General features: G+C 41.4%; 4 protein-coding genes across 4 annotated transcripts; 2 read left to right on the top strand and 2 right to left on the bottom strand.

Annotated features, from left to right (window-relative positions):
* The first annotated feature begins 181 nt into the window (after positions 1-181).
* LOC140942495 (uncharacterized) lies at positions 182-9234 on the top strand. The gene is made up of 9 exons (XM_073391408.1): positions 182-200; positions 1387-1624; positions 2171-2332; positions 3406-3534; positions 3980-4071; positions 4921-5035; positions 6286-6367; positions 6497-6612; positions 7476-9234. The coding sequence occupies exons 2-9, from the start codon at positions 1463-1465 to the stop codon at positions 7545-7547; spliced, it is 930 nt and encodes a 309-aa protein (XP_073247509.1). The 5' UTR covers positions 182-200; positions 1387-1462; the 3' UTR covers positions 7548-9234.
* Positions 7693-19775, bottom strand: LOC140942503 (urease accessory protein UreG-like). The gene is made up of 7 exons (XM_073391420.1): positions 19192-19775; positions 17912-18081; positions 17237-17361; positions 9727-9823; positions 8897-9044; positions 8321-8424; positions 7693-7925 (listed from the first exon to the last, which is right to left on the bottom strand). The coding sequence occupies exons 1-7, from the start codon at positions 19229-19231 to the stop codon at positions 7791-7793; spliced, it is 819 nt and encodes a 272-aa protein (XP_073247521.1). The 5' UTR covers positions 19232-19775; the 3' UTR covers positions 7693-7790.
* LOC140946944 (uncharacterized) lies at positions 10076-17138 on the bottom strand. Its single transcript, XM_073396035.1, has 3 exons — positions 16956-17138; positions 10243-16868; positions 10076-10155 (listed from the first exon to the last, which is right to left on the bottom strand). Exon 2 carries the CDS (start codon positions 16619-16621, stop codon positions 10484-10486), a length of 6138 nt encoding a protein of 2045 aa, XP_073252136.1. The 5' UTR covers positions 16622-16868; positions 16956-17138; the 3' UTR covers positions 10076-10155; positions 10243-10483.
* Positions 19483-21732, top strand: LOC140933731 (dynein light chain Tctex-type 1-like). Its single transcript, XM_073383393.1, has 2 exons — positions 19483-19787; positions 21642-21732. Exons 1-2 carry the CDS (start codon positions 19483-19485, stop codon positions 21730-21732), a joined length of 396 nt encoding a protein of 131 aa, XP_073239494.1.
* Positions 21733-22101: the final 369 nt, after the last annotated feature.

Below are 22101 nucleotides of genomic sequence, written 5' to 3'. Positions count from 1 at the left end.
TGTGGTACTTGTAACTTTCTATAAAATAAAACATTTTACTTAATGTTAATATAACGTTGTTTTTGCTGAATTTTTGCGCTAAAATGTAGTTTAGTCTACCGGTCCTTGCCTTTCCCTCCCGTCCCTAAATTTTTTTTCTCAACGCGTGTGACATTCACGAGATCTCTCGGCACAAGGGAGAGAAGGTACAGCTGTTTTTGGTGAGCAGGTTTCCATTTGTTGTGCAAAACCACATGTGTAAAGACACGTTTTTTCTCTCAGACATTCTATTTATATTTAGTTGACTACAAGTAGCTATTTAATAGCGTTCATTATTATAATTAAGCGTAACAACCTCAATTCTCGATGCAATTTTTGAAAAAGATATTTGATAAGGTCAGAACTTAAACAATGTCAAAAACGTCGGTAGACCATTTTGCAGTTTTGGGCTTGTCCCTGTCTTCGAGTGAATGTGAGGCTGAGGTTGACCTTGTTTTGATTCAAACCTCATTTGTATTCTTATGGAAAAAATATTTGTGCATGAAAAATACTAGTTAGCATAAGATCAACATCATTTACATCGGAAGCAGGATTGGTTGTATCAAGACAAGGTCAACTTCAGCTTCGTTTCCATCTATAATTGTAAAATAGGCTATTAGTGTTATTAACTTACTGCAAGGATAGGGAAGGAATGTTAGAATAGGTACGTGTAGCTGGGGTGGAGCGAGGGCAGCGTCAATCAAAGGCTCAGTTTTTTAGTTGTGTAAATGTGATTGATAAAGCAGTCACTGCGAGAGGTTATTGTCAGAGAGAAGATATAACACCAGGGGCAGATCCTGGTTTTTTTAATGGGGGTTAGATGATTCCATTTTCAATTTTCTTGGGATCCAGGTATTTCAGTTTTGTTTTCCATGTTTTATATTTTTTTGGTGTGCTGCTCTAAAGGGGGGTGGCTAGCCACCCAATCCACTCCCCCTGGATCCACCCCTGAACACTTTCCAATTCCTATCTTCTCTCTTTTGCCCCATGCAATGATTAAGGACTGGAGACAGCTTGAGGACTACCCATACCACCCCACACTCTCCTCCGTTGGGCAAATATTGCCTCAAGCCTGACTTATCCCCAGTTGTGTCTCATTATTAGCATTAGGCGTGGAAGACTAGAACGGGCTCTTTAACGAAGGGGATGATGGAAAGAGACAACATCTCCCTTCCTCTCGCCTTCCCATCTTCACTGGGCGCATAACCCATGGGCTTCCCTGGTAACAACTTGGAGACGACTGGAGATGAGTCAGGCCTCAAGCCTCTTTCTCAAAATGAGGGTACCAGTGGAAAGCGTTTGATATGAAAGAAACTGAAAGAAACACAGTAGCTGATTGTTTATATCTCTTTATTTTCTCTTGAAAAGGACCATGCACAGAGTGTATTTTTATGGATAATTTGGATTAGTCAATTTTTGAGACGATCACATACGGTGCTTGCAGATGACATCTGAAGATGCAGGATTCTTAGTCCTGCAGAATCTAAGTCGCCCAGCAGTTAAAGGTTTTGCTGAGTTTTGCAGCAGTTCTTTAATTGCACATAGAAAGAAAGAGTTAAGTGAAGGCCTCAAAGTTTCCTGCACAAATCTACAGTACACATATCCAGTAAGAATTTCTTAAAAACTAATAAATGAATAACAATTTAGATTAAGAGGAAGCGGATGCACAAATAACCCCATCATCCTGACCACAATTTTTGCCCAATCCCATCTTTGGCATCGTGAATCTCGTGTATACTTTCAATCTCAAATCTTTGCATCTCCAGTTTGCTTTAACGTCCCAAATCCTTACTGTCACTCTCTAACCTTTTTACACCAGCCACTATTTTAAGCTATATATGAAGCTACTACATGTATCTTAGAAGAAGCAAAACTACCCAAAACTATGATAATTTGCTGCAATTAAACTCACTTTCATATTATTTTATCAAAAGGGGACAGACTATGGACGAAATGTTGCTTGCCTGCAAATAGCTAACATTTTAACCCTTCATCATTGTTCATGTATGGTTACATTCACTGCCATATGTGTGTTGCTTCCTTTAATCTGTACATATATATTCTTATAAGTGCTCCTCAGATTTTGAGGAGGTTTTTGTTGGAAGTAGTTAATATTTTACTTATAATAATTATATTGCACCTTTCTTAACAGTTAAAGTTGCTTATTGCAAGCCGCGCTTCATCAGTACCTAGCTGTCAGTGGTTGTACATCATAACATTTGGTGGTGGACTTGTTGAGGGAGACAATGTCTGTGTTGATGTCAAGGTTGGAGAGTTATCTACGGTAGTTGTTACCACACAAGCTTCAACAAAGGTATGTTACACTGTGATCAAGCTATTGTATACCACATTTCCTCGAAGAAACTAAGTACTTATTTTAAAATTCCTACTATTTTTTAAGAATTTTTGCTCATTGAAGGGGTTACTTATTCAAAGGGTGCTTAATCTATGGACAGTAAGAGGGAATGCTTGACGGGATATTTTTTATCCATTTATTATCAGTGAATGGTTTGAACCAAGGAGTCATTTCATAAGGCCATCCCATTTTTTTTGTTTAGCATCGAATGCATTTCCTGATATTGGGTTGGTTGGTTGGATTGAAAAAAAAAAACTAAAAAAAAAATCACAAGAAGTCTCAGAATAGGGGGCCCTGGTACCTCAGGATGACGTTAAAAGTTAACATTCACATATTTGGATTAACAAAGTGCACAATGTACAGTAAAAAATGTTCCTGTTTTTGTTCCTGTTTTTCTGTATGCTGTTACTATGCTCATTTTTCAGATTAAAAGAATTATTTCAAGTGAAAAATGGTTTAACTACTTCGCTACTTTTTTTTTTAAATGCCAAAAATTTGGGTTGGTTGGACGATGCTAAACAGAGAAAAAAAAAGGGATGGCCTAAGAAAATGAAATACTTTGTGATCATCTGGGTTAGTATAGTCCATGATAAGACTGTAGATAACATTGGCTGACTTTGCAACAATGTTTGTCGTAGCCATCTCCAGAGGCAAAGTCACAGGAAAAAATAACGGATTCCCATTTTTGGATATTTTAGGGTATTTAAAGAATACCCATAAAAATCCCAAATTAGGCAAAGTGAGACAATTAAGTCCCAACCAGGGAATTCCCAACCAAGTTCCCTGATTGGAACTTGTCTCACTCTTCCAAATTTGGGATTTTTGTGGGTATTCTTTAAATACCCTAAAATATCCAAAAATGGGAATCTGTTATTTTTTCCTGTGAGGGAGTTATGTCAAAGTGAGATGTCATTGAAAGTGGGTGTGACAGAGATATATTGGGTCATAGGCTGGATCTGAACCAGTAAGTTTACTTGCCATATATGAAAACATTTATCACCATCATTTGTTCAGCTACCTTTGTCCTGTAGGTTTATAACTCTGATGAGGGGTTGGTCACAAAGCAAGGACTACGTGGTCATGTTGCTAATGGAGGGTTATTGGCAGTACTTCCAGATCCTGTGGTCTGCTTCAAGAATGCAATGTACAATCAACAGCAGGTACATGTAGTTCTGCCACGTTATTAATGTACAATGAGTTGAGATATATCTTATGTCTAAAAAGGAGAGCTTTTTTAATTCATAATGGTTACTTGGGGTGTAAGGGATGGTACAGAGATGAACAGAGAGCATTCAGCTCCTACCAGCTGTGTGGCCCAAACTCCCGGCATTCAGATGCCATGTGTGGGTTGAATTTGTTGTTGATTTACTCCCTTGCTCTGAGAGGATTTTGTCCAGGTGGTCCAGTTTTCCCCTCTCCTCAAACCAACACTTCCAAATTCCAATTCAATTTGGAACACAAGTACATATTTAAATGAGTTTTAGGAACTCTTGGATAAACAAATACTTGGAATACCCTATGAATTTGTACAAAATGTTTTATCTTATAGATGAAGTAATGGATTTACTTACTTATTTCTTGTTGCCTTTATTAATATCATTGCAGGATTTTAAACTGACTTCAGATGGCAGCATAGTTGTTCTTGACTGGTTTACTGCTGGGCGCATGGCTCTTGGGGAAGTCTGGGATATGACAAGGTGATAGATCTGACAAATTATCAGTGGACACCTTTCCGTGACAGATACTTTTCTTGGTCCAAACTTTTATGCCCTCCCTATCCGTAAAATATGGACATATGCATCTCATAATACAGACATTCACCTTGTGCTCTGATAGAATTGCGTAGGAGATGGTTCATTTTCAAGGTGTCCTCGGGAGGGGGTGGGAGGGGGGGGGGGAAAGGCTCCTATATAAAAGTGATAGGGATGCTTGTGGGAAAATTCAAATTAAACCCCTAAGGGAGACCAATGTGGGTGTGGCTGAAGATTTAACTGATCCCTAAGGGTGACTGTCAGGGCACTTTTTGTAAATTTCTTTACGCACATTACTAAGCGACACCTGAATGGGCAAATATAGCGACTCGACTTTCCATTCCAAACACCCTAAGTGAGACCAAAATTTGCTTTTTACACCCCAAAGCGAGATGAAGAGCATCCCTGTCACTTTCATATGGGAGTCTTCCCAAAAAAGTTGTGTCCAATTCCCTGGGGCTAGTGAGTTTTGCTATCGGGCCAGTGAACTCTGTTCTTAATTTGTGCGACAGGCAAGTGAAGTTTTTCAGGGAGATTCATATTACAGCACAACATTACTGTACCACAGGTTGCAGGAATGGCAAGCTATAAACTGACTCTTTATGTGACAAATTTGTCATACTTAAAGTCCATCCTGTACACCGTCCAGCTTTTATTTATTTATTTTATTAATGATCTGAATTATCATAATTTGTTCCTGTGTGATACTAGAAGGCTTTTAATAAACATAATTATTACCGGCCAATAATTTTAATGTTGTTTAATGAGTGTTAATTTGTTTTCATCAAAATCTAGTTACAAGAGCCACAATAGGGTGTTCGTCAATGGCAGGCTGGTTTATGGAGATTCTGTTAGTTTTGGCGGTGCAAACAGGTTCATGTCTTTGAAGGAATCTATGTCTGGCTCAATGGTATTGTAATTCTTCATGACGATAGTTTACTGTACTGTATCAAATCATTGATAGTTATTACCTTGTAATAATAATTTATTAAATTGGATCGTTCTTTCCTTCTGGGTCTAATTAATACCTTGAAAACAAAATAATTATGTACACTATACATTTTGAATTCCCAAATGGTTTGTCTGCAATTTCCCCAGGATACTTCTCATGGTTTTCAGAACATATTTTTTCAGCTATTTTTAGTGGGTTATGTATATACGAGAAATGCAAAGCATAATAATTATTTGATACTGCCAAAACCTAGGACTATTGTGGCAAAAAATGCTTTCAAGTTTTCAGCAGCCAGGAGCTGGAATGAAATGCCAAAAGACATCAAAGAGGCCCAGTCAATAAGAACATTTTTGCTAAAACTTAAAAAGTACCTTTAATGACCAAAATCTTTGTAAATATTGTTTGTAAGAATTATGTATATTCAATTTTTATGTTATTTACTTTTTTATTTTTTGGATCTGTTCAATTTTTTGTTGAGGGCCACGTACGTAAAATATCTGTGGATATCGAGTGAAACCCTGTTAAAAAAAAGTATCTAACTACGTTTGTATCTATCTAGAGTGGGGGGCTGATTTGGAAACATGCTCCAACTAACCCTTGGTATTTACTTTATTTTAATCTGCAAATGATACCACTAAAAAAACTAATTTAAAAAGTATATTCAAGTCACCGTTGGGGAAGGCTTAAAAGAGTGGGCCAGACCACCCTCAGAGGCCCAGGGGCAGTCAGTCAAGTGCTTGAAAACTGTCGTCGCGCCTTTTCTCCAGACCCAACTGACTGCTCCTGGGTCTCTGAGGATGGGGCCAGACTAGCATTCATTAGGTTTATTAGAGCGGTTACAGCAGGAGTAGCTGCATGTCCCCCTTGGGGTCTGTTCCTTTTGTTGCCTCTAACATCTTTTATGTGCTGTTTAAGAAAAAAGCAAGAGTGTATTATCAGGTTTAAAAACTTGAGGTGAAGCCGAGAGTTTTTAAACCTGATAATACACGACTGCAAGTTTTTTTAACAGCTTCAAAATCTCTGATATAGATCAACTCATTCTTGCACTAATTTATTTAGATTTGGAGTTATTTTGGTCTAAAAAATTGGACGTAAAGTTTAGCTGTGTTTTTATCAGATATAAAGACACTCATTAAACACTAATTTCTTTTGTTTTTTTATTATGAATTATTAATGAGTTTTTTTAAAATTATTTCAATTCTCTGTAGGTGCAAGGAAGCTGTGTTTTCATTGGGCCATATTTTAAAGAAATTAAGAAGAAAATCTTGAAGAAAGTCAATGAAATGACAAGTAAGATAGCTGAAGTTTTACTTCTCAAATAATTCTCTAGTAATTGACTAATTATTATATTAATAATAAATAATAATTATTCTTAATATTTAATAAAAGCTCATTTCTGATTTTTTTTTGCCCCCTCAGAGTGCACTGGTATGGACTCGACAAGGAAGAAGGTGATGGCTTTCGCTAGTATCATAGACCCCGCCCTGTGTGATGGAGTTATAGTCAAACTGATTTCCACACAAAGCACAGAGCAGGTACGTACATCAACATCAAAACCTAATTTATTTGTTTGTTTTCTTCTGAAGTAGTAATAATTTGCATCAAGGAGCACACTTCTAATAACGATTATAATTCCATGCTTGATTGCTTCCTACATATTTTTCATATTGGTTCAAGAAATGACAGGCATATTTATTACTTTACTTTGTTATAACTATTCATGTTATACTTTAGTGGAGTAGGAGCAATTAACCCTTGCTTGATTGAAATATATTAACTGAAATTGTGCAAAAACTATCCTGATGGGATCACTGCCATTCCATGGTGTGACAGTTTGCGTGACTTCTTATGACCCAGAAAGCAATGTCAGGTGGAGTTTTATACTCCAGGTGGGCCACCCATGCCCAACAGGTCAAAGGGTGGAGGATCGACTAGCTCTCCAGTTTGCAGTTAGGCGGTGGCCTACATGTAATAACCCTCTCTCGTAAAACTCCTTATTTTGGAAACCGAAACCAGAGTTGCCACTGCACCCTAGCTTTGATAATAATTATTATTATTGTGCCACTGCTCAAAATAGAGTCACATGGCAAGCATAAGTGGAAGAGCTATTTTATCTTGGGAACAAAGATGACTATGTCCAAAAACTGAGGATTTATAAAGTCAGGGGGGGGGAATTTATTCAAACCACACTCTGTTGTATTGTTTTATTCTTGTATTATTCTTTTGTGCAATTGTATTCTTCTGAAACCCACAAAAAAACCTCTGAACTGTGCTTTTTAAGCAAACACCCTTGTAAATTCAACATAGCACGGCCTCATACATCCCAGCCTGTTCAATTTATTTTCTTTGCCATTTTTACATTAATGTGAAGGCTAAGGGCAGTAAATTTCTCTTTCAGGCTTACTCTTTCTTCAGAACAATCATTGAAGACATTGTGCCAAGACTTGGAGGAAATCCACTCATTAAATGAAAAAATATTTAGATTTTGAATACAGCTAACTCTTACCTCCCTGTCACTGGAACATTTTGTGAGAAATGTGTCTGAGTTACAGATGTCTCCTAAGCAGTGACAGAGAATTAGGGATCTGTATTCACAGGCATGAAAATACTCCATATTTTAAAAAACTTTTTTATCAGTAATAAAAATCTGTTTTTAACCTTCTACAATGAATCGCAAAGTTGAATAATGTAATATATCATGTAAGTCACTTTTTTATATATGCTTTACAGCTTGCTTGTAGGCAGTTAAAATATGATCTGCTATCTCTTTAACACCAACTAAGTGTTTTGCTTGTGAAAAAATGGTTGGTCCCCCTTGGCGCATCATAGCTGATTCACGCTCCATGACCTAGAAGCGAAAATGATAAAAGAGAAGATTTTTCAATGTCTTGTTCTAGAAATCAGGAATACCAAGGGGGTCTGTCCCAGGTGGAACTATTTTACACTTAACGCCACCTGACCCACCCTTGCTGTTAAAAAAAAACATTCCCTACTGGCTCATATATGACGATGCATGCTATAGGCTGAATTTTGAGTCTGCAGAAAAATCCTGTGATCTTTCAAAGGAAAGTCTCTTTTTCTGTAACATTCATACAACATTATTATACTCAGATGTAGTCTGAAATGTCAGCTGTGTCCATCCCCTAACCCATAAAGGGGGGGGGGGGGGGTGCAGGAGAGAGACAATTCAGACTATCATAGATATCCCTTTCATGTAAGTGAAAGTGTTTCAAAATGATATACCTTAAGATCTGCTCCTACAGCTTCTGCCAAATCAGTTTTGTTCACAACCAACAGGTCACTTTGTGTGATCCCTGGGCCTCCCTTGCGAGGAACTTTGTCACCTCCTTCATAAGGGAACATCACGCAGAATTAAGAGAAAAAAAAATTGTGTAAGCTATATAATTATGGGAGGATCACACTCTCTCTAGCTTTCCCAGAAGGTATGTTCTGAAGTCATCAAAATTAATGCCACACTGGCTGAATTATTAAACACATGGGCAGAGTTAAGATGGAGTCAAAGAAGCACCCACTGCCTCTCCACACATTCCCTTTGCCTGTAGGTTTCTATTTATTTGTTTACTGTAAATCTCTTCAAATCTATTTCTACAGCCTTAGGACAAAGGCTACATCCCCATACAGAACTTTTTAACATCCATAACATCTATGAACCCAAATAGCTCAATGATTGCTGAATTTTCTGTTGGTATAACTTCAGGCTATTTGGATGAAGTTGATGTATTTGTTTAACACTCAAAGTAAACATTGCCTTGCCTGATCTGAATCGTCCATGAAATTTAATATGCGTGACATACCAACCTGCAACATCAATGACATAGATGATGTAGTCAGCCAGTTCCCTGCTGTAGTTAGCGGCAAGATTGTCTCCACCTGACTCAATTATTACCAAGTCTGGCTGGAATGTCTTTGTCAGTTCTTTAACTTCCTCCATGTTTAATGAAAAGTCCTGGCAAAACAATCATGTGTAACCTGTAATGTTATGATTCCTTTCAAAGTTTGTAAACAATATTGAGGAGGTTTTTTGATTCAACATTAATATTTTATTTTCCCTTGTACAGTGGGTTTGGCATGTGTGATAATGACTTTGTTTATGGGTGTGGCTGTATGATTAAAATAAATTTAAACCAAAGATAGAATTGAACATCTACATTTGCTTGATGTTAATTACAGCAAATAATATAGTAATTTTTTCTCTCTTAGACAACCAATAACATTGCTGCCTACTGGTAATTGACCAATAATGGTTAAAAACCATTGATGGTTAAATACCATCAACTGATGATACACAACTCTCTTTGTCTCCAAAGATCACTTAATCACAGAGGTTGTTGGAATGCCAGTTACAGTATCAACAACAGCTATATAGGAGTAAACCTAGCCTGTTCCAGGCTCCAAAATAGTAATGGGCGGAGATAATGAAAACTGATGCAAAAAATGAACAGGGGTTGGAGAGAGAGAAGAAGGGGCCCTTACCAAGATTATGCATGTCCTATTTTCCCTTTAGCTTGTTTCACCATGTCTCTTACTATCTGAGAACCTGACGCAGGCTAGACTACACCCCTCCAGATCAACCCCTTCCTTCCAAACATTGTGCTAGTGACTGTAAGATGTGAGAAGGGCCATCATACCTCTCTTATAGCAGCATGTGGACATCCACCTGTCTCCACAGCCCTCATTCTTTCCTCTGGCAAAGCTTCATTTTTCACTAGAAATTCCCAATCTTCCCTTGAAGCAAAAATCAAGGAATAGGCTATTTGCATAGTGGCATCATTTTACTTCTATAACCAGAATCCTTCAGGGTATTGTTTTCTTGTGCAAATTAGAGCTTTTGTTATTTAAACGTCACTGAGGTTACCAAATTTAAATATGAAAGAAAAAACAAAAAGGATTATGGTTGTAGTAGTAAAATGATCCAATTATGCAAAAGGTCTATTTGCAGTCCTTGTTGGGGTCGACACAGAAATTTCGACGCGTTGATTGGACTATTAATCTGTCTTTAATCGCCAAGTTTCTCGTGCTTGGTTCGATCGGTGATCACTGGTCATGAACGGTGAAAACTGAACATAAAATAAGCAAAAATGACAAATAAACCTAAAGAAAACCTAAATAAACCTAAAGCGACACTAAAGAGCAAAACTACTTACATTCTGTGCGATGCAATCGATGAGAAATTCAAAACATTTGCTCTATAACACTACACTTGAAAACACGTGGTGATCTGCTTTTGCTGTGGTCATGTGACCATCCGAAACTAACATGATATAAGTAGTCACGTAGTGTCCAAAAAGGAAGTGAACGCAAAAATAAATCAAAATAAAATTTGGACTAAACATTCCGCCGGCCTTGGGACAACCCAGTAGGTAGGCCCAACGTCACTAGCCTAGACTAATTATTCTCAAGATCGTTCTCCAGTAGGCATAGCTTCTGAATAGGTCGGATGAACACAGAGTCCTTTGTCTTGACTTTCGCTGTGCGCACCAGGCCGTCGGGGCCAGGGAAGACCTCTAGGACTCGTCCAAGTTTCCAGCATCCTCTCGGCACGTTGTCATCAACTAACAGGACAAGGGCCTTCGGCTTCAAGTTAGGTAAGACCTTTCTCCACTTTCCTCGGGCTTGCAGGGTAGGTAAATACTCACGCAACCACCTCTTCCAAAATAGGTCTGCCAGAAATTGTACCTGCCTCCATTTCCTTCTGTGATACTGATCTGCTTTCTCAAATATGCCAGGGGGTAGGCAGATAGTCTTCCTCTGCATTAAGAAATGCGCTGGCGTGAGTGGCTGAAGGTCATTTGGGTCGTCTGAATTGGCGGTGAGCGCTCGCCCATTTAACACTCGTTCAACTTCAGTCAACAGCGTCTGAAGAACTGCTTCCGTAACTACTTGGGTCCCTAGGATAGACTTCAGAACAGTCTTAGCACTTCGCACCATCCGCTCCCAAATCCCAGACATGCTAGAAGCAGTTGGCGGCTGGAAGACCCATTTGCACCCTCGTTGTAGAAGCTCTTGCACAATTTGTTGCTGGTTCCACTGCTCGATCGACTCTCTCAGCTCTCGTTCACCGCCGACAAAATTTGATCCTCTGTCACACCTTAGTTCAGTCACTTCACCACGACGGTTTATAAATCGTCGCAGACACATTATGAAGTCGTTTGTGTCCATCGAGTGAACCAATTCAAGATGTACACTACGTGTCGTCAGGCAGGTAAATAAGCAGCACCACCGTTTGGCTGTTCCTCTTCCATGCTTGACGTATAAAGGACCGAATAGATCCATTCCTGTGTAGGAGAATGGGGGTTCGTACGCCATCATCCGGCTTCTTGGCAGGGGAGCCATTTGCTGAGTCATCGGCTTGGCATTCAACTTCTTACAAACAAGACACCGACCCAGGACAGAACGTGTTAACACCCTTATTTGTGGGATCCAGAACGTCTCTCGAACCCTTGCTATGAGGTGTTCACGCCCCAGGTGACCAATTGATGCATGGGTGTGGCGGACCATCAGGACTGTCGCTGGATGATCTCTGGGCAGTATTATTTGATTCCTGGCAGTGTCAGCAGCTGGTGGTGATGCTATACGTCCCTTGACTCTCAAAACACCATGGTCGTCTTGCATTGGGTTCAAACTAGCGATCTTACTGGATCCCCTGACTTCGCCCCTGGTCTTTAGATCCTTGATCTCTTGATCGTAGGCTGCGTGCTGGACGATCTTTGCGATGGATAAGGTAGCAGCATCGTAATCTTCTAAAGTCAGATGACCTGTGTGGACAGTCTTCCGGTCACGGATGAAATGAGTGAAGCGTGTGAGCCAAGCCACTTGACGTCTGAGACGGTTCCAATCAGAGGAGGTGCTTATTATTTGTTGCATGGTGGTCTCAACAGGTGTGGCGGGGGGGCAATTAGACTGTACGCTTGCCTGGCGGGTCTTGACATTGGTGTTTATGTCAGTACAGTTAGCATGGGTTTCTTTCTTAAGCTCTAGGCCTTCATCGGGGACTTCTCGAAGGCTTGCGTTGGGCCAAGAGGATTCAGGTTGCCATAAGAACTCTGGTCCTCGTAGCCAGCGGTGATCAAGGTTTAGCTCAGAGGGGTTGAAGCCACGTGACGCATCGTCGGCTGGGTTCAAGACACCTGGCACGTGGTTCCAGTCGTCTGGCTGTGAGTTTCCTCTGATTTCTTCGACTCGATTAGCGACATAGGTCTGGAAACGACGCCTTTCATTCTTCAAGTAGTGGAGAACTATTTCGCTGTCTGTCCAGAACTTGGTGCTCTGAATAGGAAGGTCCAACTCTTCTCTCAGCATCTTATTCAAGCGTGTAGACAGAACAGCAGCTTGGAGTTCAAGCCTTGGAATGCTTGTGAACTTGACAGGTGCATTTCTTGCTTTCCCCACAACAAACGAGCAGTGAATAGACCCATCTGGATTCTCGACTCTTAGATACGCAGATGCACCGTAGCCAATTTCAGAGGCATCAGAGAAGATATGCAGCTGTAGTTTGCATTTGGAAGCATCTGTTCCAGCTGGCAAGTAGCAACGTGGGATGCGCAGTGCAGAGAGGGATGACAGCTGTGAGGTCCAAGACTTCCATCTGGCTAAGAAGTTTTCTTCGAGTGGCTGGTCCCAGTCTACCTTAGCCTTCCACATATCCTGGATAATTACTCTGGCAGTAAGGGCCACAGGCGCAGCAAACCCAAGAGGGTCATACAGGGAACAAACGGCGGACAGTACTCCACGCTTTGTTTCGGGTCGATTCAAGTTCTTGATGTCAAATCCAAGCTCATCTGTTTCAGCAAACCAGCGAATCCCTAGCGCCCTTTCCACTGGCAGTTCGTCTAAGTCAAGATTCAGATCTGGTGTGGCTCTTTTCTCGGTGGGAATGGTTGCCAAAACATTCTTACTGTTCGTCATGAATTTCGTAAGGTTGAAGCCACCGTGATTCAGGATTTTCACTAGGTCCGATGCTACAGTAGATGCTGCATTCTCCTCACTGAAGGATGGCAGAGCATCGTCAACATAAAAGTTCCTGTCAACAGTTGCAACAACTTGCGGGTTGAACCTTTCAGCATTGTCACTGGCTGTTCTTCTCAGGGCCCAATTTGCAACGCAAGGGGACGAGGTTGCTCCAAATATGTGTACTTCCATAACATAGACATCCGGGGGTTTGTCGTAATCATCTGTCCACCAGAGGAATCGTAGAGCTTCTTGATCTTGTTTACGCACACGCACTTGATGAAACATTGCCTCGACATCAGCGGCTACCCCTACATGCCCCTGTCGAAATCGCAGCAGCACACCAACGAGACTGTTTGTCATGTCTGGCCCTTGAACGAGATTCTTGTTTAGAGATGTTCCTTCATACTCAGATGCGGCATCGAAGACGATACGGAGCTTGTCAGGTTTGTTGGGATTAGTCACTGGATGATGAGGTAAGTACCAAGTTATCGAGCTTTCTCTAGCTGCTTCTTCAGGGGACAATTTGCGTGCATAACCCTTCGAGATGTACTCAGTCATGACTCCACGGTACTTAGCAGCCATTTGCTCATTTCCTGCTTTGGTCAGGCGTCGTCTAAGCAATTCTGCTCGTCTTTCAGCTAAAATGCGATTGTTTGGCAGCTTTGGCTGATCTTCCTTCCATAGTAGGCCAACTTCATAATGCCCGTCTACAAGGGTAGTAGTTTCTTCAATGATTTTTAGGGCTCGTTTGTCTTCCACAGATAAGGGCTTCTCTCCTGCTTTCAATGTTCCATAGTCTTCGATCTTCCAAAACCTTTCAACAAAGTCGTCAGGTTTGTGTCCAACAGAGATGAAATTGAGCTCAGCTCTTCTTGTCCCAGCGATAGTCAATGGACCTGAAATGCTCCAACCGAGAGGGTACCGATAACCGTAGAGGCCGCTCTTGTTGTCTTTCGGGATTCTGACTTCCTTCTGCAAGTGTGCAACAGGGACGTTACTCCCCACAATGATCGAGACTCGTTCAAAGTCCACCACTGGGAATGTAAGGTCTTGAAGGTGCGGATACTTATGGACATCTACTGTCCCCGGCAAAACTCGTTCTGATTGATTCAGGTCAGGGAGAACGTAAGCTTCATTAACATCAATGTCTTCACCGTATGCTTCTACAGGACTGAGAGTAAAGGAAACGCGTCGACTCTCCACCAGCTCCTCGCTGTTCGTAATAGTCTTAATCCCGATTTGCTCCGAGATCCCTTTCAGGTCAAGATGATCAGCAAGCTCTTTGTCAATGAGGGTATCGGTACAGCCATTGTCAAGAAATGCATATGTAGAAAGGGAACCACCGTTCTCTGCAGTAATGGTTACAGGAACTACATTTAACAAAACTTGGGCTCTTGTGGTGCTGACACCGGCAGATGTAATCGAAGTCTGTGGCCTGTCGCTGGGCGGCTGTCTTGTGCCTTGCTCCATTTGTGGTTGCCGGGTTATTGGGTCAGCAGTCGGAGTACTGTATCGGTTAGTGGGGTTATGAGTGTTCTTGTTTCCAGGAGTTCTGCGTCCATTGTTGTTGTCCCTATGCAGTATTGGTAAGTGGTGTCCAGGACACAGAGAACAAGCTGGTGGCTCAGGACAGGAAGTACCACTGTGATCGGGATTATGGCAACCACAGTTAAAGCAGAACCCATACGATGCTGCATATTGTCGACGCACGGCTACACGGTCACACTGTTTGACGATTGGGCACTCCTGGAGTCGGTGGGGAGTAGACTTGCAAATTGCACAGTTTGCAGAGTTCTCTTTCTTGGGGGCGTTCTTAAGCGATGTGGCGTTGATCGTAGCATTTTTCGTGGGCAGGTCCGATCCTTTAGAAGCTTTGGGGGGGGACTTGTTTGTCCTGTTTTCTCCCCTTTGCGGCTGCATTCCAAACACTGGGTCATTCCTTATTGACGCTTGCCTTTTCACAAATTTTGCAATGTCCTTTAGTCGTGCAGTTCCACCACGGCTAACAATCTCGTAGTTTTCGGTCTGCCACTTGGTGATTAAATCATTTGGGAGTCTGTTTACGATTCTTCTCAAATTGGTAGCTACGCTTGCTTCGCGCTCCACATCTCCCTTCAGAACCTTGGTTGAAGTGTTCAGCTTCTCGGCAAAATTAAGCAGACCCATGTTGTCACCATAGGCAAGTTTGGGGCCTGAGACTAACTCTTCGATGCAGGCTTGCGTCACCTGAATAGGGCGACCAAAGCGTTCCTCTAAGATCTTCATTAGCTCACTATAGGAGGAGCCTCGGTTTCTTTTGATGACCTCCAAGGCTTCTCCTTTCAGGAACTTCGGTAAGTACTCTACCCGCTGCGCATCAGTTAGTAGCTCACTTTCAAGGTGAGTATGTGCCTGTTCTTTGAAGAACGGGAAGTCTGCTGGGTTGCCATTAAAGGGTGTAGGAGAGATTCCGTTCAGAAGCTGTACCTTCCACATGGCTGCTACATGGTCTTTAGGGGCTTGCTCTATTACTTTGTCTTCTGGCTGAGACTTAGGTCTATACTGGAAGGTTCGTGGGGCTTGGTATGGTGGCTGCTGGCATTCAGTGACTGGCAGTGCTCCCTTGTTTGCAGTATCGGCAATATTGGATTTGACCTCAGTGGCTGGCTTTTCCTTGCACGAACCAGGTGCTGTGTCTTGGGGGGTGGAGCAACTGACAGGTATAAGAGGCAGTGAAGGTTTGGGTGTCGGTGCTGGGATTTTTGGTGTTCGGGGTTCTGAATCATCAAGTTGAATTTGAGGTGACTGTCCCAGTGGTTTCTCCTCAATGGGATAGGTTGTCTGAACAATATTGTCCACACCATTAACAACACCAGTTTCCTCGTCGAACTCATTTTCAATCTTCCAGTCCAGCTCAGCTAGAACGGCTTCGTCCTCGAGTAGTCTCAATTCCTTCTTTGCGCTCCGCTCATGCTCTGCTTTGACCAATTCGGCTTCTTGTTGAGCCTTACTCTTCGCCAACTCAGCTTCCTCTTGTGCCCTACTCTTCGCTAACTCCAATTTCTTTTTTGCTAAAAGCATGGCTCTAAACCTTTCTTTCCGGGACGACGAAGAGGATCTTGAAGTAGTGGAGCTCTGAGACTGGTGCGACTTGTGACTTTTAATGGAGCGTTCATCATCACGTTTTTGTGTTTCTTGATCAGTCCGTATTTGGGTTTCGCATTCTTCTATTGTAAACATCATCTGTTCTTTGAGGGACTTGAACCTTTGCTGTACTTCTTGTAGTCGTTTGCTGTCACGTATGCCTGGCAGGTACTTCGAGTGTACAGTCTCAAAGGATTTCCAAATGATAGCTAAACGATCTACTATTTTGCGGGCGGACAAGTGCTCCCAGTTAGTGTAGAGGAGAGTTTGGAGCTGCTGTGTTTCAAAGGCAACTTCTTTAGATTCCTTGTTCCACAAAGATGCAAGTCTGCGTTGTTCGCTTATTTCGCGTTGATACACAAGTTCACCAAAATCAATTTGAGTATTTGGTACGGGGTCCTGGCGTAGGGAGTATCCAACTGCTCCTTTCGCTGAGTCCTCAGGGTCCATTCCGCGATCCACTATCGCGCGGTCCAGTCCAGAGATTCCTGCGATTCCGTTCGGTCGGTTCGGAGCGTTCGTTTTCTCGAGAATCCAGGTGAAAACACAGTTTTCTCTTCGTACTTTGTAGAATTTTTCACAATGTTGGGGTCGACACAGAAATTTCGACGCGTTGATTGGACTATTAATCTGTCTTTAATCGCCAAGTTTCTCGTGCTTGGTTCGATCGGTGATCACTGGTCATGAACGGTGAAAACTGAACATAAAATAAGCAAAAATGACAAATAAACCTAAAGAAAACCTAAATAAACCTAAAGCGACACTAAAGAGCAAAACTACTTACATTCTGTGCGATGCAATCGATGAGAAATTCAAAACATTTGCTCTATAACACTACACTTGAAAACACGTGGTGATCTGCTTTTGCTGTGGTCATGTGACCATCCGAAACTAACATGATATAAGTAGTCACGTAGTGTCCAAAAAGGAAGTGAACGCAAAAATAAATCAAAATAAAATTTGGACTAAACAGTCCTTGCAAGTGTATTGGGGCATGTCGCTTTACCAAAACAGAAATTGAACTAAACGTTTCAGAGACAGCAGTTACACCTATTCTTTGCTCACCTAGTAAAGATGTCATTTGTAACAACACAGACACCATAGGAATCCCTTAAATGTCTACAAAGTGCCAACACTAAGGCAGTTTTACCAGACCCAACTGGACCTCCAATGCCAACAGTGAATGCCCTCTGAAAAATATAATGTAAAACTCATCGTAGCTAAAATTCCTAAAAAATTCTGCTAGACATTTCACTGCTACAGACATGTTGAGTGTGAGTTTATGGAACCATGTGGGACCCCACCCCCACCCCCACCCCCACTAGATGAAATCTTTTGGTCATTTCAATAAAAAGTTATTTGTAATGAAAGATATCATGGTATGGGTATGATAAGCTGGTTTATTGTTTGTCTCAGGATCGTCACTTTGCTATTGATCCATGAGACAAATGGTAACAATTAAGCCTATCAACAAAGTTATTGTTATTCTAGCTCAGAGAAAAGAGCAACATGTGCCCCCATCCCTCCCTCAGACCCCTGCACCCTCCCCTCCCCAACACATGCACACCTGTCAAGTTCTAAAGTTCAGTTCATCTTAAAGTACCACTGAAGATTATAGGCCAGTTTTTCCTAGAGCCAACTTTATTATTAGACCAATACTTTTCTCAGAGGTTAGTTTATTTTAAGGGCTTGCAGCTGATAAAAAATAAATTATTACTGTATTTTCAGGGAGCAACTTACTTGCTTCCAGTCTCCTCTATTTATTAACGTGTCTCTCTCCAACCATAATCCTGGGTTTGACATAAATTCATGTGTGTGTCCATGTTCATTAGCTCCATGACTGTGCTCAGGTTGATGATGATGATGATGATGGTGGTGAGATTGGTCAGGTGATTGACTGATATTTCCAGCTGAAAAAAAGGAATGACAGGCATGTGTCACTCGAACTTGAATTGATGAGAAAAAAATCTAGTATTCTTACCAGGGGTGAATTGATGCATTCATCATACTTAAACTTGCAATTCAGGGTCATCTTGAAACTCAGTGCAGAAGCACACCCCTCCCTTCTGTATGCAAATTTGTTCAGTAGCCCCCATGCACTGCCCCACCCATTGACCCCCACCATCACCCTCCTGCCACTTGAGCCAGTAGTCATTCTTTTGCTGGTGGTATTTCTTTTAACTTGTTTGTTTTTTCAGTTTTTTTCTCTAATGATTCCCTCTTTATTTCGTTAGTTTTCGTCCCGCCTTAAAATGCAGCGGGAAAGGAGACTTCCAGCAGTCAGTTTATTAACTTGAAGGTAAGTACAGCTGAGCTACCCGAGAATGCAAGGTTGGCCCCCGTTCAATCTGGTCATTTGTCACAATTTTGAGATAGAAAAGTGGGTGTTACGAAAACTAAGACCCTCGAAAACTAAGACCTAAGACCTAAGACCCGTCTTAGTTCTCGAGATTACAAAAACTAAGACCCCCTAAAATCGAATCCGTCGAAATATAAAGTCAAATTGAAACCGAAATAGGTCTGATCTCTCAAATTATATGATGTTCGATCCTTTCCACCGAAAACTAAGAAGGGTCTTAGTTTTCGTAATTTCGAAAACTAAGACCCCTAAATTTACCATCAAATTTGACCTAAAACTCGGTGGAAAGGATCGAACATGATATAATATGAGAGATCAGACCTATTTCGGTTTCAAGTTGACTTTATATTTCGACGGATTCGATTTTAGGGGGTCTTAGTTTTCGTAATCTCGACAACTAAGACGGGTCTTAGGTCTTAGGTCTTAGTTTTCGAGGGTCTTAGTTTTCGTAACACCCATAGAAAAGTTGTATATAGCAGGATTTGATCTTCTAAATCTAATGTTCCTTGATCTGAAATAAGGTGATCGCGTGAGGATGCAACCCGGGTAATACGATACTGTCTGAAGAGTAGAGCTCTTTAAGGCATCTTAAACTGGTTTAACGACATTAACGACATCAAGATCGTATCTTTTCAAGTGATAAATTCAAGCAATACTTAACCTTTTATAAAAGTGCAAGATTTCTCCTCGTTGTCTGCCATTTGTAGTATTACAGCTTCTAACACCGAGACTACAGATGTGAAAGCACCGACTACATCTGGACAATCAGGCTTTTGTAAGTCAAAACCAACAAGGCGTTCGTTTCACGCTGTACATGGTGGGTACTGGGGCGAGAATATTGATGGTTGCTAAGTCGTTCAGTCCTTTCATCACACTAATCCACCATATTGACAAGAAATTTGTCGTTTGTTTTCTTTCGTTTTGCCGATTCTTTTCGAAAAAAGCCCGTAAGATGGACGAGTTCCAAGGTGCAGAAGAAACATCTTTCGTTGTAGATGAAGTCAGCAACATTATCAAGGAGTCTGTTGAGGGAGCGATCGGTGGAAACGCATATCAACACAACAAAGTGAACCAGTGGACTTCCAATGTCGTCGAGCAGTGTTTGAACCAGCTAACAAAGCTTGGCAAGCCGTTCAAGTACATTGTGACCTGTGTAATCATGCAGAAGAATGGTGCCGGCCTCCACACCGCTAGCTCTTGCTTCTGGGATAACACTTCGGACGGGAGTTGTACTGTAAGATGGGAAAACAAGACAATGTATTGTATCGTGAGTGTGTTCGGGTTGGCGATTTAATTAAGCTGTAACCAAGCTGACGTGGAGGAATTTTAATCTCAAGAACATTTCCAAACATGACATTTTTTGTATGATATCTCGTCTTGGATATTTGAACGACTGACTGCGAGAAACACTGCGTGTGAAGTGAAGTCGAACGCTTAGTTTAATTTGTATTCCAGCAATTAGCTTAATATTTCCCAGAGGGAAAAACCTCTCCGGCTTTACTTAAGCGAAACTTGTGCTTATCAATTGCATGCTATTGTACACAACTAACAGCTGATCTGTATTTTACCCTTCCAATAATAGTAACACTTTACAATGTTCAATCAAACTTTGCGTTGAGTTGCTGTATAGTTTGTAAAATACAAAACATTAAAGTTGGGTTATTCGTGAAAATGCAATTTGCATGCAATTTCGTGTCCCCCGAATTATTAATTTTTTTTACTAAATTAAGATTAGAAAGCACTAGTCCCCTTTGCTATGCAGCTGTTCTTTGTGTTGGGTCATCACTCAACACTCCTCCCCACATATGAGTAGAATTGTATGGTGGCTGCAAAGGACACTAAGAAACCACTGGCCCAGTTTAGTGACATGGCTTTATCACATACTTTCACCCTAGGTTGCCCCCAGATTTGCGTGAAGAGATTTTAATGACATGGACCAAGGTCTTGAATGTGTGAGGTTTCATTGTAGTCTTTATACTGGGCAATGATCCTTTCAAAGACCAAGAAGCTGTGTTAACAGTCACTCTCGAAGAGTTGAAGACACAAACTAAGAGTACTGCATTCCATTTCTCTAGGAGGCCAAGTCTCAGGTGGAGATCCCCTATTAGGGTAAAATCTTGACAAGCAACACAGCCTTTAACCAGCAACATAAGACTGACAAAATGGTGACAAACAACTTTTAAAGATAAAAATGGGTGGAAACTATGACAACAACAAAGAGAAGTTTAAATACAGTAGTGAAATACCAACGGGGCATACTGGTCTTGAAAATCAGACCAAACTACAGACATACTTCCCACTCCCCTCCCCTCCCCCCTCACCAAGAGGGCCTCATAGATGGGTTTGGATCTCAAGGTGAGGGGTGCAGAGTAACATGTGAACTATTAATAGCCTAGATTGCAAGCAGTTAAGTTAGTTGAGTGGCAGGCCAGAATAACATACAACTGGTGAACAAAGCTGTGAGGATAGGTGTGGTCTTAAGGGATGGGCACTCCAATATTTGGCCAAAATGGGTATGTGCCAATGAACAGCGTATGGTTTTAAGGGTCATGAGGCTTAGCTAGGGTCACAATTTCACTATTTAGCATGTAGAATTGGGTGTCTTTCAAGACCTGAAGTCTTAAATGAGTTGCAAATGTTGGCTGTGAACAGTCTACATATGTGGTACCAACAGGATAGTGCAATCAATAGTTTTTGTCCTAAATAAAACCGGGCCAAGTTTGAAGTCCTGGGTGGCACAACTCTACCCAACCCCCTCATCCCCCACCAGCTTCCCTGTCTCCGTTTTCTTGAGCAATTTTTACTTCTCTCCACCTAGCCTCCCGTACTGATGATCTTGGGGTTTTGTCACACATTCCCTTTTTGACAACATGAACTAAAAGAAAGTCTGAGTAGAAATCTACTCTTCGTCCTATCTCTCATTGGAGATGGGGTTCTCCAAAAGCTCCTACAACTGGCAAAAAATGTCGCCTAGATATCACAGACATGCAGGGCACTAACAGAAAATATTAATATTGTTTTTTGAGGAAGATAATAAATGCGTCATTGTTTTGCAACTCTTCATGGAATGAACATGATATAAATAATATGTTTTTTTTGTTAATTCTTCAGATTAAAATCTTCTCAGGGAAGGCCTCCAAACTACTCCAGTGGAGGTGGGGTGATCCCACCTACCACACCTACCCATGTGAGTACCTTTTAATCTAATACATTCACGCCTCAATTTACTCAGGGCTGTGCTCTAAGAAAAGTTGAAGGAAGCCCAGTGCTCTGAAGTCCAGCGTATGCAGCATATGATTTCTGCAAGAAAACTAAGATTTTCTATTCGCCCAAGAGCAAAAATTAGGTGCCATGGGCTACGCATGGAGAGCACAACCATGTTATTATCCTTATTCGTTAAATTTTCTGACAGCTCCGGCATTGGAGTGCTTGTTCCCCATGCGGGGGGGGGGGGGGGATGACATATATGGGCTATATAGGTATGTGCCGCTGTGAAGGGTATGGTTTTGAAGCAGTTTACTGTAGGATAGAGTATATAAATCAGAGCATTTGGGTCTGGAATAGAGTATCA

This window comes from Porites lutea, chromosome 1 (genome assembly GCF_958299795.1).
Source record: "Porites lutea chromosome 1, jaPorLute2.1, whole genome shotgun sequence".
NCBI classification, from domain to species: domain Eukaryota; kingdom Metazoa; phylum Cnidaria; class Anthozoa; order Scleractinia; family Poritidae; genus Porites; species Porites lutea.
This window is presented reverse-complemented; position numbering and strand designations above follow the sequence as displayed.

What these genes read in the sequence shown, in the direction of transcription:
- LOC140946944 (XM_073396035.1), bottom strand. Translation starts at nt 16,621, where the DNA reads ATGGACCCTGAGGACTCAGCGAAAGGAGCAGTTGGATACTCCCTACGC.
- LOC140942495 (XM_073391408.1), top strand. Translation starts at nt 1,463, where the DNA reads ATGACATCTGAAGATGCAGGATTCTTAGTCCTGCAGAATCTAAGTCGC. An exon ending in ATCTACAGTACACATATCCA is followed by an intron (nt 1,625 to 2,170) that starts GTAAGAATTTCT and finishes CTTTCTTAACAG; the next exon opens with TTAAAGTTGCTTATTGCAAG. An exon ending in GAAAGTCAATGAAATGACAA is followed by an intron (nt 6,368 to 6,496) that starts GTAAGATAGCTG and finishes TTGCCCCCTCAG; the next exon opens with AGTGCACTGGTATGGACTCG.
- LOC140933731 (XM_073383393.1), top strand. Translation starts at nt 19,483, where the DNA reads ATGGACGAGTTCCAAGGTGCAGAAGAAACATCTTTCGTTGTAGATGAA. An exon ending in AGATGGGAAAACAAGACAAT is followed by an intron (nt 19,788 to 21,641) that starts GTATTGTATCGT and finishes TTAATTCTTCAG; the next exon opens with ATTAAAATCTTCTCAGGGAA.
- LOC140942503 (XM_073391420.1), bottom strand. Translation starts at nt 19,231, where the DNA reads ATGGCAGACAACGAGGAGAAATCTTGCACTTTTATAAAAG. An exon ending in ACAAATGACATCTTTACTAG is followed by an intron (nt 9,824 to 17,236) that starts GTGAGCAAAGAA and finishes TTTTGCTTCAAG; the next exon opens with GGAAGATTGGGAATTTCTAG. An exon ending in CTATGTCATTGATGTTGCAG is followed by an intron (nt 8,425 to 8,896) that starts GTTGGTATGTCA and finishes TCCCTTATGAAG; the next exon opens with GAGGTGACAAAGTTCCTCGC.